We start from the raw sequence: 12,367 nt of genomic DNA on the forward strand, positions 1-12,367 counted from the left end.
GCCCCCTGCTCCCCTCAGCGTGCTTCGCCGATGGCACCCTGCCCCTGGACATGGAGGCCAACGAGCTGCTCTCGGACACGTTTGAGGTGCTCAGCTCCAAGGAGATCAAGCTGTTGGCGATGAGGTCGAAACCAGATAAGGACCTCCTCTTGGAGGAGGATGACCTGGCCCTGGCAAACGCGGTCATGCAGGAGGCACAGAAGAAGCTTATCTCCCAGGTGAGGGTGCCGTTCCCTCACTGGGCCTGCTTTCGGTCTTCCCAGCGGAGGTGGTGGCCCTTCCCACCCCCCAAGTCGTATCAGAAATGGAAAGTAAATGTGCATCGTGCGCATGGCCGGCTGTGCAGGAGCCAGGCCGAGGGGGAGCCTTGGTCTTTCAGGCTTTGTGCACCTCAGATAGCCTCCGTGTTACTGCAGGTCCAGAAGAGGAATTTCATAGAAAATATTATTCCGATCATCATCTCCCTGAAGACTCTGCTCGAGAAGAACAAGATGCCAGCCCTGCGGGAGCTCATGAACTACCTCAGGGTAAGGGTGAGCTCGGGCTGCTGGTGGGCCCCCACCTCCCACAGTCCTGAAGGGGGTCTGTCCAAGCTCAGAGCTGCACCCTGGCCGGCCTCTGGCTGTGGGAGGAGCCGTCCTGCCTGCCTTCTCGGGCAGCGGGGTCTGTGTCCTTGCTGCTGGTCAGCTTCAGCCTTGAAGGGTCTCCGCTGCGACCAAGAACAGAGCCTGGTCCTTTGTCACCCTGCAGGGGGACACTGCTCAGGGTTTCCTTCCAGACGTTGGCCTCCAGTGCTCTGTCTGGTTACCAGTCGGGAGGTGCTATTCAGAGGGAGTCATGGGCCTAGGGGTCCTGACCCCCAGTCTACACAGCAGGGTGTGCATACGTGCACACAGCGTGGACTACATGAGGCCACAGGCCTTTCCACGGAGTCTTTCAGTCCAACAGGAGCACAGTAGGTTTTTCCTTTTCTTTGTTGACCCTCTGCTGTTTGCTTCCTCAAAAGATGCTAGGAATCCTTTTTTTCCAAAAAGGGCTATGAAATTACACTGAGTATGATTTTTCAAACATCTTTATCCTACAGACGTGAAGGTGGGAAGTTGGGCTGACTGTGGAGAAAGTGAGAACTCCCGGTCATTCCTGGTTTTATTGCTCTGATAAACCTCAGAAAGGGATAAAAGAGCTGAGCTCCTAAGGGACTCTCTGAATGTTTGAGGAAAGCAAGTCCCTGTTTCTGAGCACACCCCGAGCATGGCTCGGGGACTGTGTGGACCCGCAATTCTCTCCTCCAACTGGGAGCCCCCATGGGGCTCTCCTTCCCTCACGGGGGCTCCCCTCGTGATCGAGGCCACGGTAGTGCTTTTTCCCAGCATGTGATGGAAGATGGTTCTTTCTCGGAGCAGAGTCCCTTGCAGCTGTCCTCAAGACCTGAGAGTGTTCCCAGCCAACGTGATGACAGGTCTTCTGTCTTGTGTTCAGAGGAGGATGCACAGATGGCTTCGGGGCGGAGCTGCGTCCTGAGAAGCCAGTGTAGACGGCAAGCTGCTGTCAGACTGCACTGCCCCTTAGCGACCCCCAGCCAGGGCCATGCTGGAGTCCGCTGACCACCTGCCTCTGACCTGGCTTCCTCAGGGGCCTGCCTCTGATGCTGCAGGATCCCTTGAGCCGACTGATGGTGACCCAGAGCCAAGCCAGGCCACTCAGACACACCACCCAGCTGCCGGGGCAGGGCTGTGCCTGTTACAAGGGCTGCTTTAGGCTGAAATGGTGATTCCATGTCCTCCCCCTGGGAATCTGGGAGGTTAACAGGCAGAGATGGGAAGCTTCCAGGTTAGACCTGTCCGCTGACATCCCGCATCAGGCCCAGCTGCTTGTGTGGCTGGAACAGGGGCAGCGGTGTTGACCTGTCAGCTGACGGAGTCGGTGTGGCCTGCTCTCAGCACAGCAGTCTTACCGCTCCTGCTACTTGTTACGTTCTGTTCATTCAGGGAAACATGCACGGATGCCCCCGGTCTGTTTCAGGAGGTGATGCAGGACTACCGGGATGAAGTCAAGGACTTCTTTGCGCTGGACAAGCAGCTGGCGTCGGAGCTCGAGTACGACATGAAGAGGCACCGGGAGCAGCTGGCCCAGGAGCAGGAGCAGGCGCTGGCCCGGCGGCCCAGCATGGGCGCCCAGGGGGTGCAGGCCATGCAGGTGGGTGAGCGCCCGCCCCGTGCCCTGCTGTCCCTTCCCAGTGTTTCCCAAAACTCACCTGTGAGTGTGGCCGGCTGAGTTAGGCCTTTGGGTGGCCATGTGTCCATGTGACACTGTCACAGAGGGCCTCCCCTGGGAAGGTCATTGTGTCCCAGTCAGGGAAATGAGGGAGGGTCCAGACGGCGAGTGGGCAGGTCCTCACTCCCTGATGACAGAAAACCGGGTCTGCCCCCCGGGCCACGCTCTGGATGACTGTGAAATGAGGTAGTTGTGGGCCTGCTCAGAGTGTAAAAGTGTTGGGAAGTGCGTAGTCTTTCTTTTTCTCCTGGGACAGGTCGTACCAAGCTTGGAAATAGGGCCGGCAGGAGCTGGCCAAGATGGCACCTCACTCGCTCCCGGCAGCCCACCCCCCGCCCCCGGGCCACCAGAGAGGCTAATGCACAGAGCCAGGTGTGCGGGCCGAGGCTGTGAGGGGCGCGTCGTCCGCGTGTCATCAGGGGGCTGGAGGGAGGGCGAGGGCGCATCTCACCTTTGCGTTGTGTCCCCTTGGCCGCAGGCCTGTGTCACTGAGCACCATCGCCGTCCTCAATTCTGTCAGGAGGGCCGTGGAGTCGAGCGGCCAGCCTCGCAGCCGGAGTGCAGGGCTGCTGCCCTCCTCCGTGCGTCCCAGGAGCCCAGGCGAGCCCAGCAACCAAGGTGAGTCCCCTCCCTCGCCCAGAAAGGGTTTCTGTTTGCTCGTCTTTAAAACAAGGGACTTGGTCTGGGGAACAACCAGTCCTGTTGACAGTGGAGAGTGTGCGTGGTTTCACTGCGAAGCTGGGCCTTACTGTACACAGTTTGTTCCCGCTTCCCACAGTCCCTGGTCACGGCCTCCCTGGGCCTGGGGGGCGCCGTCTCCGTTCATACGTGCTCATCACTGGCCCGAGCTTGGAAGCAGAGGCGTTTTTCAACCTTTTGAGATAAACAGCCTGAAACATACAGTCTTGTATGTGTGTAATTCTGAGGATTAATTCCCGCGAATATTTTGGTCGTTCACACCATCCTCTCCAGTTCCCTCCATGTGACACTCCAGTCATGGCCACAAGGGCCCCCTTGCCCTCCTAGAGGCACAGGTTCATAATTTTCCATCTTTGCTAGCTCTGGAGACTGACGGTTTTCATCTTAACGTCCACATCTTTGCATCTGAGTGAGACGGGTTGACGTTCCTCACATTTACCGTGTATGTGTGTCTTTTCTGAACCACTTCTTCGCACGAACACCTTATTTGGGATATTAAGTTTGTCGTGTATCTTGCAAGCGTGTCTTCTTGTTGGGATGTTTTTCCCCGTTGCTGTTTGGGTTTTTGGAGAGGTAACACTCTTGCTTTTCTGTAGCGTCCTCCCAGGGCTTGGAGCAAGAGTCCAGTGGAGCCATTGACCGCGTCACTAACCGGGCCATCAGCACTCCTGAGCGTGAGTACCCCTGTGGCGGGACTGGTGTGCTGGGTCACAGCCGACCCCTTCTGTCGCCAGTGCGTCCCCACCGGGCGGTGGCTCTCCTGAGGCCGGCGGTGGAGGGCACCCGGTCTGGCTGCTCCTAGGCCGCCGTGAGCTCTCCGCTGACGTTGCGCTGCTGACCGCCAGCTGCTTCCAGATGCCTTTACCCTGGACATGCGGTTAAACTCCCCTCACCCTGCGTGTGAGGTGTCCGACTTGGCAGGCGAGGGGCTGCAGCTCAGACCCTGATTACCATCCTTGGGCGGTGCTGTTCCAGCCAACCTCGGGTCACTAGCTGGGCCTGCACCCACCTCGTGGGATCAGGTGTTGGCACTTGCCACTCACATGTCATTTCGGAGCCAACTGAGCGTGCAGAGGGCTCCACTGCCGGCCATGCGGAGGGCCTGTCTTCTGTCTCCCACTGGGAGGTTTCTCTGATGTCCCGTCCGGCTGCCTGCCCCCTCGCTCCGCAGCCCAGCCATGTGCAGTCCTCCCCACTTCCTGTCCCCTCCGACCCCGAAGACTGGACGCACTGCACCTCCAAGTACCTCATTGTCCATTCTGCTTTGGTTCTCCACCATGTCCGCCGGGCCTGCGGCCAGAGCACAGGGGTCAGGTGGATGGCAGAGCTGGGCGTGAGCTCGGCTTCTCCAGCTCCAGCCCCTGCTGTCCCGGTGCCAGTCGGGTGTCTTCCCTAGGCGCACCGGGCCCCAGCTTGGTGGTTCTGGTACCTGCGATCACTTGGAATGTTTGCCAGTCACAGATGATTTTCATCTCAGTCCTCCTTTTAAGGAAGATTACCTACCTTCCTCCCAGATGACAACCAAATTGTGATAGCTTTTGTCACGAAAAGCAGTGGTAACTTTGGGTTCCTGTGTGCTGAGCAGGTATGATGTCACAGTTGTAGAAAGTCAGCTGCTTTCAAGCAGAAAAGTGTTGTGTCTGCTCTGTGCTCCTGTACGGGTCCCAGATGCTGCAGGAGCGGGACCACATTGCCCTGTGGTTCTGCTCGTCCGCTACGCCCGAGCAGTCCTGGCAGCCCGGGCCCCTCGTAGGAAGCCTGAAAGCTGCATGGCTGCTGCTACTGGGATACACTGAACATAGGACTCTCAGGTGTCCCAGGTCAACAGCCTTTTCTTCCTCGAGTGTAGGATTCGTGGGGGTCTCTCCTGGCAGGTCCCTGTCAGGATGTAAGTCGGGAGCAGAGCACGCGGTCCCATCCTGTGGGGCTGGAGACTTCCGCCTTGACGGGGCTCCCACCTCCCAGGAGGAGCACACAGAGCCCAGGGACCGGGAGGCCCTGCTGCGGCCCGTTAAGGGCTCCCAGTGCTGCAGTCGTGTTGCGCTGACAGAGCCCAGCCACGGCTGGGAAGGGCCCCTCTGCCCCTGGGGTGACCAGAACCACTAGCGTGCCCCCTGAGCACATGGGCGTGACGTCTCGGCAGGGGCGGTGACAGCTGTGCACGCACGGGGCGTCAGCACCCTGTGCTCAGGGCCCTGGGCAGGAGGGCTGTGGGCGGGCAGACTGGCTGCAGGGGGGCAACGACCACGTTGGGGCCGGGCCTCTGAGCGCGGAGCCCTCAAGAGGCACAAGCAGATCGTCAGACAAGCCTGCCGCTGGGGGCGGGGGTCCCGGCTGCTGAAGCACAGCCCTTGTGAGGTTTCAGCACCAGCCTGGCACAAGGACGGGGTTGAGGACTCCACGTAAATGGTTTCATTTAAACCCAGCAACTCCCCAAGAGAGGGAGGTGTTTTCCTTTTTAGAGAGAAAGAAACTTGAGTAGTTCTCAGAATAGTTCCTGCACCTGCTAAGCTGCAGAGCCAGCGCCGGTCCAGTTGCCTAGTGAACTGGGGGGCTAAGCCCAGGTGGGCAGTGAGGTGGGGGGCAACAGCGACTGCACAGAAGGAAGGACCCGCCAGTACCTGAGGAGCTGCAGGAGAGGAGGAGGGGGCAGGGGTCTCGGGAGGACGGGCAGTCAGAGCAGTGGGGGGGGGGGGGACAGGGTCTTCAACAAACAAGGGCCGCTGGGTTGGACGGGCCCAGACTCCCCGCCCGGCACTCCATTAACTATGCATCTCCCTCCACCAGGAACCATCCAGAATGTCACGTTTGGAGCAGGACTCAGCTACATAGGCTCACCCCGGACACCGTGCCCTGCCAGAGGCAAGTCCCCGCCCATCAGACACACCAGCCGCAGCCCCATTGTTCTCCCAGGAAGTCTGAGTTTGTCTGACTCTCTTTCAGAGAAAACGGATGCCGAGAGTCACAGAGACGACATCCTGTGTCTGTCGCTGCCCGACAAGCCGTAAGTTGGCCAGAGCCCCTGCCTAGCCGCGTCCCTGTCGGGGTGTCCTGGCCCGTGGTGACTAGCCTGCTCCTCCCCAGGCCCCCGCAGCCCCCGCAGTGGAATGTGACATCTCCCGCCAGAGGCAGGGACAGCACCGCCCCCAGCAGGAGGTCGCTCCGGAAGACCCCCCTGCAAACAGCCAACTGACTGCACGTCCCTCGGCTGGACGCTGCTGCTGCGTCCGCCAGGGCTCTCCCTGTGGTGCCAGCACAGCCCGCTTGTCTGCCTGGGCAGCTGGCCAGTCCTGTACCTTCCTCCTTGTGAAACGTGGGGTTCAAAACTGTAAAATACCAGAGAAAGTCTTCAGCTATTTAACACTGTAACTTTCCTCCATTTGAAAGTATCGAGTCTGTTCCGATGAGCTACACCCCAGTCCCCACAGAGCCCAGCACGCCCGCTCTCCTTCACTCATCAAGCATCTGTAGCTGGTTTGAATTCCTGATAGTACATGGTTTCCCACATTTAATATCAAAACTATTATTTTTTCTATTATTTATAAATTACAAACTTTTAGGAAAGTGTACAGCTGCCTGAAATGAATAAAGGTTAAGTGTAAGCATGGCCTTCAAGTAACCAGTAGACTGCTTTTAGCACAGGGCTTTTCTTGGTAGTCATTTGACACGGAGTTTTGCTAAAACTGAAAATCTTCCCTGGTAGGAAAAAGGGACTCAACCTGGTTTTAAGGTGCAGCTTGTCTGCCCCCTGCCTTTGCCCCTCGCAGCAGGACGTCCTGCTGCCTGAGAAGAAACCCCAACTTGCTCACCAGAGCAGCAGTAACGCGGACTTGCGCTTGGTCCGCGAAGGGCTGTCCTCGTGGGGGAGTGGCTTGCTTCCTTGTTGACACTGTTAGCTCGGTAACCATCAGACATTTGTTCTGTCTAAGAATGACCAGAAGGAAAGGCGGCTGGTTCGTGTTTTCCCAGAAGCAGAAGTGCAGGGTTGCTGTTGCTGGCCCCGCACAGGTGGTGGTGGGCGGGAGTGAGGCTGGTGAGCCCTGGACCCCAGGCCCCAAGTGTGCGCTGTTGGTGGGGGGCAGTCGCAGGGCTGCCTGAGCAGACCCCCACCTCCGTCCGCTCCCTCCAGGCCTGGGGCTGTGCTGACGAGACGCTGATGAGGAGAGAAAGGAGGCGGCCAGGATGGTTTTTAGAAGCTTTTATAAATGAGGTTTAAAAATACCAACGTACAGGCGTGTTAGTCATCACAAGTCTGCATCACTACGTACAGCTGTTGCCACACAAAGGCCACGCAGCCCGGCGTGGCCTCGCGCCTCCAGCGGCGTTTCCATCTTTTTCGTCCACGCGTTTATGAGACAGGCAGCAACTTCCCAGACCCCACTCTCCTCTCTCAGACCCAGGTCATGTGGCTACAGGGATGGTTTTAGGGTGTCAGGGCCACCCCATCATTGTAACAACCAGGATGGGGGTGCTACCCCCCCCACCAAGAGGAGGCAAGGGTGGAGGGACAGCCTGATGTCTATGCTGTCGAGACACGAAGGCCGAGGAAGCGGGCGCCCCCAGCACTGTGGAGGGCTGCTCACGCCTCTGCTAACACCCATGGCAAGGGTTCACACAGCTCAAAAGAGAAAGGTCAGCGTAAGTCTCAAGTATTCAATTTTTAAAAAGTATAAAAAATTAAGACACTGAGAGTTTAATCCCAGGATGACTACGTTCTACATAAAAACCCTCCTTCAGCACACAGTGGGCGGGGTGCAGCCCTCTGAGAAGGTCCCTGCTCCACAGGGCCCCCAGGCCTGAGTGTGTGTCAGGGAGCCAGGCCTTGGCACCTGCGGGGTGGGCCACCGTGTCTCGGGCGGGTGAGAACTTTACTCAGGTCAGGAAGGGCCTGACTCGGGCACTGGTGTCCGCACCACCGCCTAGGGCGGCTGGGAGGGGGGTGGTCTGCATGCCGTCCTCCCCGCAGACGGACAGTGGGTTCACTGTCTTTATTCAGATTTGATTCCCAAACTACCTCTGGCTCCAGTCTCAGAAACCACACAAGTGAGCAAAGTGAATTTAGCGCCAGACAGGCTGCTTTGTTTCACCGAGAACTCTGGGGGCCCAGGCTGGGGCCACACAGAGGCGCCCCCCCCCAAGCCCCTTGGCACTGTCCTGGGTTGAACCATGTGGCACAGGAACAGCCCCCTTATAGCTGGTCCACAGGCCAGGCCACTGTCGGGGTCAGAGGTGGCCAGGGCTGGCCTCAGTCAGGACCCAGTGTCCCGTTCGCCCCAACCCTGCCCGTGCAGCATGGTTTGCACGCAGGTGTAAGGGTTTCAGCAGTGGTGGTTCGAGCAACGTGAGGAAGAGGCAGCTCCAAGGCCACCCCGGGAGCCCCCCTGCCCCTCCGCGGAGACGCGGGCAGGGTGGGCACCGCCCAGCTGGGACTTTCAGAGCCTCTCTGAGCAGCAGTGCCTGGCGCATAGGCGGCGTGAGTTTCCCTGGGGAAGTGCTAGCATGCGCGTGGGGACGGGAAACGTGCAGCAGGCCCCCCTGAGAAGGCTGCTTGGGTTAAAGAACTCTGAATCACTGGTATTTTCCAGTTCAGCATGAGGAGCTGGGGCCTCCTACCTGAAGTAGAACTTCTTAAAAAAAATAGGTTATTTAACATTGTATGACAACATATTTACAGTTTAAATAGAAATTTTCTTTTCAATAATCAAAATACATCTTTAGCAAAAATTTAGAATGTAAAATTTGTAAAAATAAACACCCATAGAAAAGCAGGACGTCGCAGCAGTACCATTTCAGGTTCAGCCCAAGACGGAGGCTTTCTTTTGATGCTGGAGCCCTCCTTACAGGAGCGGGTCCCACAGGTGAGAGTTCCCCTTCCTGACCAGCTGCTGTCAGAGATTCCCCAAGGGGCACAGGACGCGGCCACGGCACAGCCCCCAGAGGACACAGCCCGGCAGCACTGTCTCCCAGAAGCGCCTTCCAGACGCACAGGTTCAGCCACCGCTGAGCCCCCAGTGCCGCCCCAATGACCGTGGGAGGGCAGGTCACCTGGCCTCTCCGGCCCACAGCGCCCGCCTGCCCCCGGTGGGAGTTGTCCTCTGCTCGGGGTGACTGTGCCCATCTCGAGGAAAACTTTTATTTGTGTGGCTTGTTAAAAAGTAAGGAAGGAGTAGCGGTCAACTTTGGCCAAAACAAGAAGCTTTTGCGCGAGTGTCTTGCCCTGTACGGTGCCCTCCCCAGGGCTGCTCCCAGCTCAGGTCCCCGCTGGTGGCGGCCATCTAGATGACGAACGAGGACTTGTGTCTGAAGTCGCCCTGCAAGGCCAACACCAAGTTCGAGGGCAGCCCCCCAGCCACGGGAGCCAGGACCCTCGCACCACTTCCCAAAGAGGCACCCTCGTCAAGACAGGAAGCGCAGTGTCATCCGCACGGGCGCAGCCCCCAGGGCCGGCTGGCTGAGCGCCCTGCCCGCTTCATCCAGGCCAAGGGCCAGGCAGCGGTCTGGGCCGCGGCTGTTTTCCCCGCTGGGGACACTGACCACTAGGGGTCCTCTGGGAGGTCTGCCCTGTCCCTCACCCTACCTCCTCATCCGTCCTGATGTAGTTCACTCCGTCCGGCCTCCCTGGGCTCTTGTAGCTGAAACAGGAGGAGCGGAGTGAGACCGACGGGTCACAGGAGCGCTGCCTCCAGCTCCGCTCTGTCCCGCTAGGTGGGCTCACCTGTCCCCGTCCTGCTTGTTGTTGATGAAGTAGCCGCGTCTGTACGCACAGCAGATCCCCACCGTGATCAGGGCCAGGACAGCCAGGACCACCAGGACCCCCCCGATGATTCCACCGATGTTCAGGTCATCTGGAGAGGAGGGGGTGACTCACATGTTCAGGTTCCTGCAGACATGCTGACTGCTGCACACCCGCTGCCCGCTGCCCTGCCCCTCATGCCCGCCCAGCCAGGAGGGCCGCGTGGGAGCCCTCGGCCCTTTCCCAGCCGTGCATGCGCACGCACGCTCGCACGCACACACACAGGCTGTCACACCCACATGCTGCACCAGAGGGGCCCCGGACTACCCTTTAACAGCCCTCTGGGCACGTCCTGAGAACGTCGTAAACTGAGGAAATGGTTCACCATTAACACAAAATTAGGAGTCAGAATCCTAAGGAAGGAAAACCCCTAAGTCTGTAGGGCCCCTTTGCTGGGGGTTAGTTTGTGATCATCCAGCTTCAAGCAGCAGCGAGGCGAGAACGCAGCCTGGCCCGTGGAGGCCCCGGCTGTTCCCTTCCTGCAAACAGGAAGGTGGGGGGTCGACAAAAGCCAACTGACTTGGAAAGTGACGCTCCCCCCTCTAGCCCGGCACTCTCAAGTGTGAGTGCACATCTACTTAAAAGTCCTTTGAGGTTCTAGCTCTGTGATGTCAGTTCACACGCTCACCCCCGGAGGGCTGAGAGGTCTGGAGCAAAGCCACGAATCTTCCTCCCGCCCGAGAGCAGATCCCAGTCTGACAGCCGAGGGTTCCTGTCTGCTGATTTCCTGGAGTCTGCCCTCGACCTCCCCTTTGGAGCCGACCCCTAAGAGGAAGAGTCCCTGGACAGAGCAGAAGTACTGGGGCCAAAGCTCTGGGTTTCAGCGCAGCACAAAATGGCCACAGGTGACTGGAGGCCTCACACAGCCTTTGCTTTTGATAATTCTGCCAATTACCAAAGAAAAGTTAGGCTTCACCGTGTTCTGACACCAGAAGACTCTGGGAAATCTATTCTGAGGAAGGGACGCACCGCAGGGCCCTGCCTAGGATAGGAGCCACTGAGCTGCTCCCCAGACATCCACATCCTCCCGCTGAGGGATGGGGCAGGCCTGTCTCCAGGGGAAGCTGACTGCGAGGAGTCTACACCGTGAGGCGTCCACACGTGAGTCCCAGGGGGACCCCATGCTCGGCCGCAGAGAGACTCACAGACTTCCATCTCCTGCTCCTCACAGCGTGCTGAGCCCGCGTCATTGGACGCGATGCAGTAGTACCGGCCCGAGTCCTCCTTGTGGACGGCGCTGAAGACCTGGGGGCGGGCCACAGGTGAGGCTTCGAAAGGGACCCCCACTGTCGAGGCAGCGAAGCAGCAGCCAACACGAGAGGCCAAGCTTCCCGGTCATGGACACGCAGGGAAAGGGGCTCCGTGACCATGACCTCTGCCCACCCTCCAGGGCAGTGGTCACACACCCTCCCATGCAGGACTCGTCCGGGGCCATCTCAGTGTCTCCAGAAGGGCTTTTACAGCCAATGTTCCCAACGTCCCAGAGTCTGCTGGCTCTCATCCTTAGCCTCTTCCACCCACCACACAGCCACCCCCACCCCCTGCCTCAGGACCCTTCTGTTGGGAAGAGGGGGCAGCAGCTCCTCCTGCAGCATCTCCCACATCCCAGGTTTGTGAGGTTTGTGGCTTAGCCTGGACCGACTCCCAAGAACCGCTGTCCCCACAGGACTCCCCCTCCCGGGGTCTCACCAGTGTGCCAGTCTCTGCGTCAAAGAGGAAGGAGGAATTCCGAAAGCGGGGGTTGGCCCTGGAGTCCGTGGGCAGTGGCACGTCATCACGGTACCAGCTGTAGCGCGGCCGTGGGGACCCCTCGCCCTCCTGGCAGGTCAGCGTGGCTGCCTTGCCTGCAGGTACAGCCCTGGGCACCCGGCACATGGGGGACACTGGCTTCACTGCAAAGGGACACCAGGCAGGCTCTTCTCACCTTGGCCCGTGGCCCAGCAGGGTCTGCATGACCGCCAGGTCACCCCTGCCCCCCAACCTGGTCCCACTGCCTGTGACCCCCGCCTGTGACCCCCCTCCCCACCTTTCCAACACTGCCTCTTCCTCCGGCTGGCACAGGGAGGTGCCAGAAGCCCAGCTTCCCTCCTCACCTTCCACCCAACTCAACCCAACTCTGCACCTCCCGGGGGCTCTAGAAGGAGAGAAGGTAGGATCTGCGTTGGGAACCTTCCCTCCCAGGCAGGCGCCCCACCTTGCACCGTCAGCTCGATGACAATCTCGTCAATCTCCTTGCGGTCATCCCGAGCAACCACCTCACAGCGATAAAGAGCTGAGTCTGTCCGGGTCACGTTCCAGATCTTCAGGGAGGTCTTTCCCAGCAGCTCTGCGCGGCCCGCCAAGTCTCCTGCAGGAGAAGAGACAGGGAACAGGGGGTCTGTGAGGAGATGCTGGATGTTCAAAGGACGAGGTTCCCGAGACCAGCCCTGGGCCTTTCACACTGGCCTCTGTCCCCGTGCCTGGAAAGGGGGGGCACTCCGAGGTCACCGCACGCCAGGCGGGTCCCGGGGGTCCGGGGGACTCAGCACACGTGTCTCTGTGGTTAAAGCCTGGGCTTCACTTCCTTCTCACCATTCACAGCAAGGGTTCCCCATTAGGAGA

The 12,367-nt window shown here is 59.3% G+C and overlaps 2 protein-coding genes across 2 annotated transcripts in view; one reads left to right on the forward strand and one right to left on the reverse strand.

The window, feature by feature from the left end:
• Positions 1-5,835, forward strand: part of NCAPD3 (non-SMC condensin II complex subunit D3) — a 48,486-nt gene extending 42,651 nt beyond the window's left edge. Inside the window, 8 exon segments of the mRNA XM_015245578.3 lie at positions 19-218; positions 417-527; positions 2,023-2,169; positions 2,172-2,196; positions 2,531-2,646; positions 2,753-2,892; positions 3,570-3,647; positions 5,761-5,835. Of these exon segments, the coding sequence (XP_015101064.3) occupies positions 19-218; positions 417-527; positions 2,023-2,169; positions 2,172-2,196; positions 2,531-2,646; positions 2,753-2,892; positions 3,570-3,612 (782 nt within the window). The 3' untranslated portion in view covers positions 3,613-3,647; positions 5,761-5,835.
• A 1,321-nt stretch (positions 5,836-7,156) lies between these two features.
• Positions 7,157-12,367, reverse strand: part of JAM3 (junctional adhesion molecule 3) — a 38,816-nt gene continuing 33,605 nt past the window's right edge. Inside the window, exons 4-9 of the mRNA XM_072954139.1 lie at positions 11,961-12,113; positions 11,456-11,658; positions 10,912-11,011; positions 9,689-9,818; positions 9,551-9,605; positions 7,157-9,284 (exon numbers count right to left, since the gene is read on the reverse strand). Coding sequence (XP_072810240.1) covers positions 9,249-9,284; positions 9,551-9,605; positions 9,689-9,818; positions 10,912-11,011; positions 11,456-11,658; positions 11,961-12,113 — 677 coding nt within the window. The 3' untranslated portion in view covers positions 7,157-9,248. The remainder of the gene's footprint in view (positions 9,285-9,550; positions 9,606-9,688; positions 9,819-10,911; positions 11,012-11,455; positions 11,659-11,960; positions 12,114-12,367) is intronic.

Source organism: Vicugna pacos, chromosome 33 (genome assembly GCF_048564905.1).
Source record: "Vicugna pacos chromosome 33, VicPac4, whole genome shotgun sequence".
NCBI lineage: Eukaryota > Metazoa > Chordata > Mammalia > Artiodactyla > Camelidae > Vicugna > Vicugna pacos.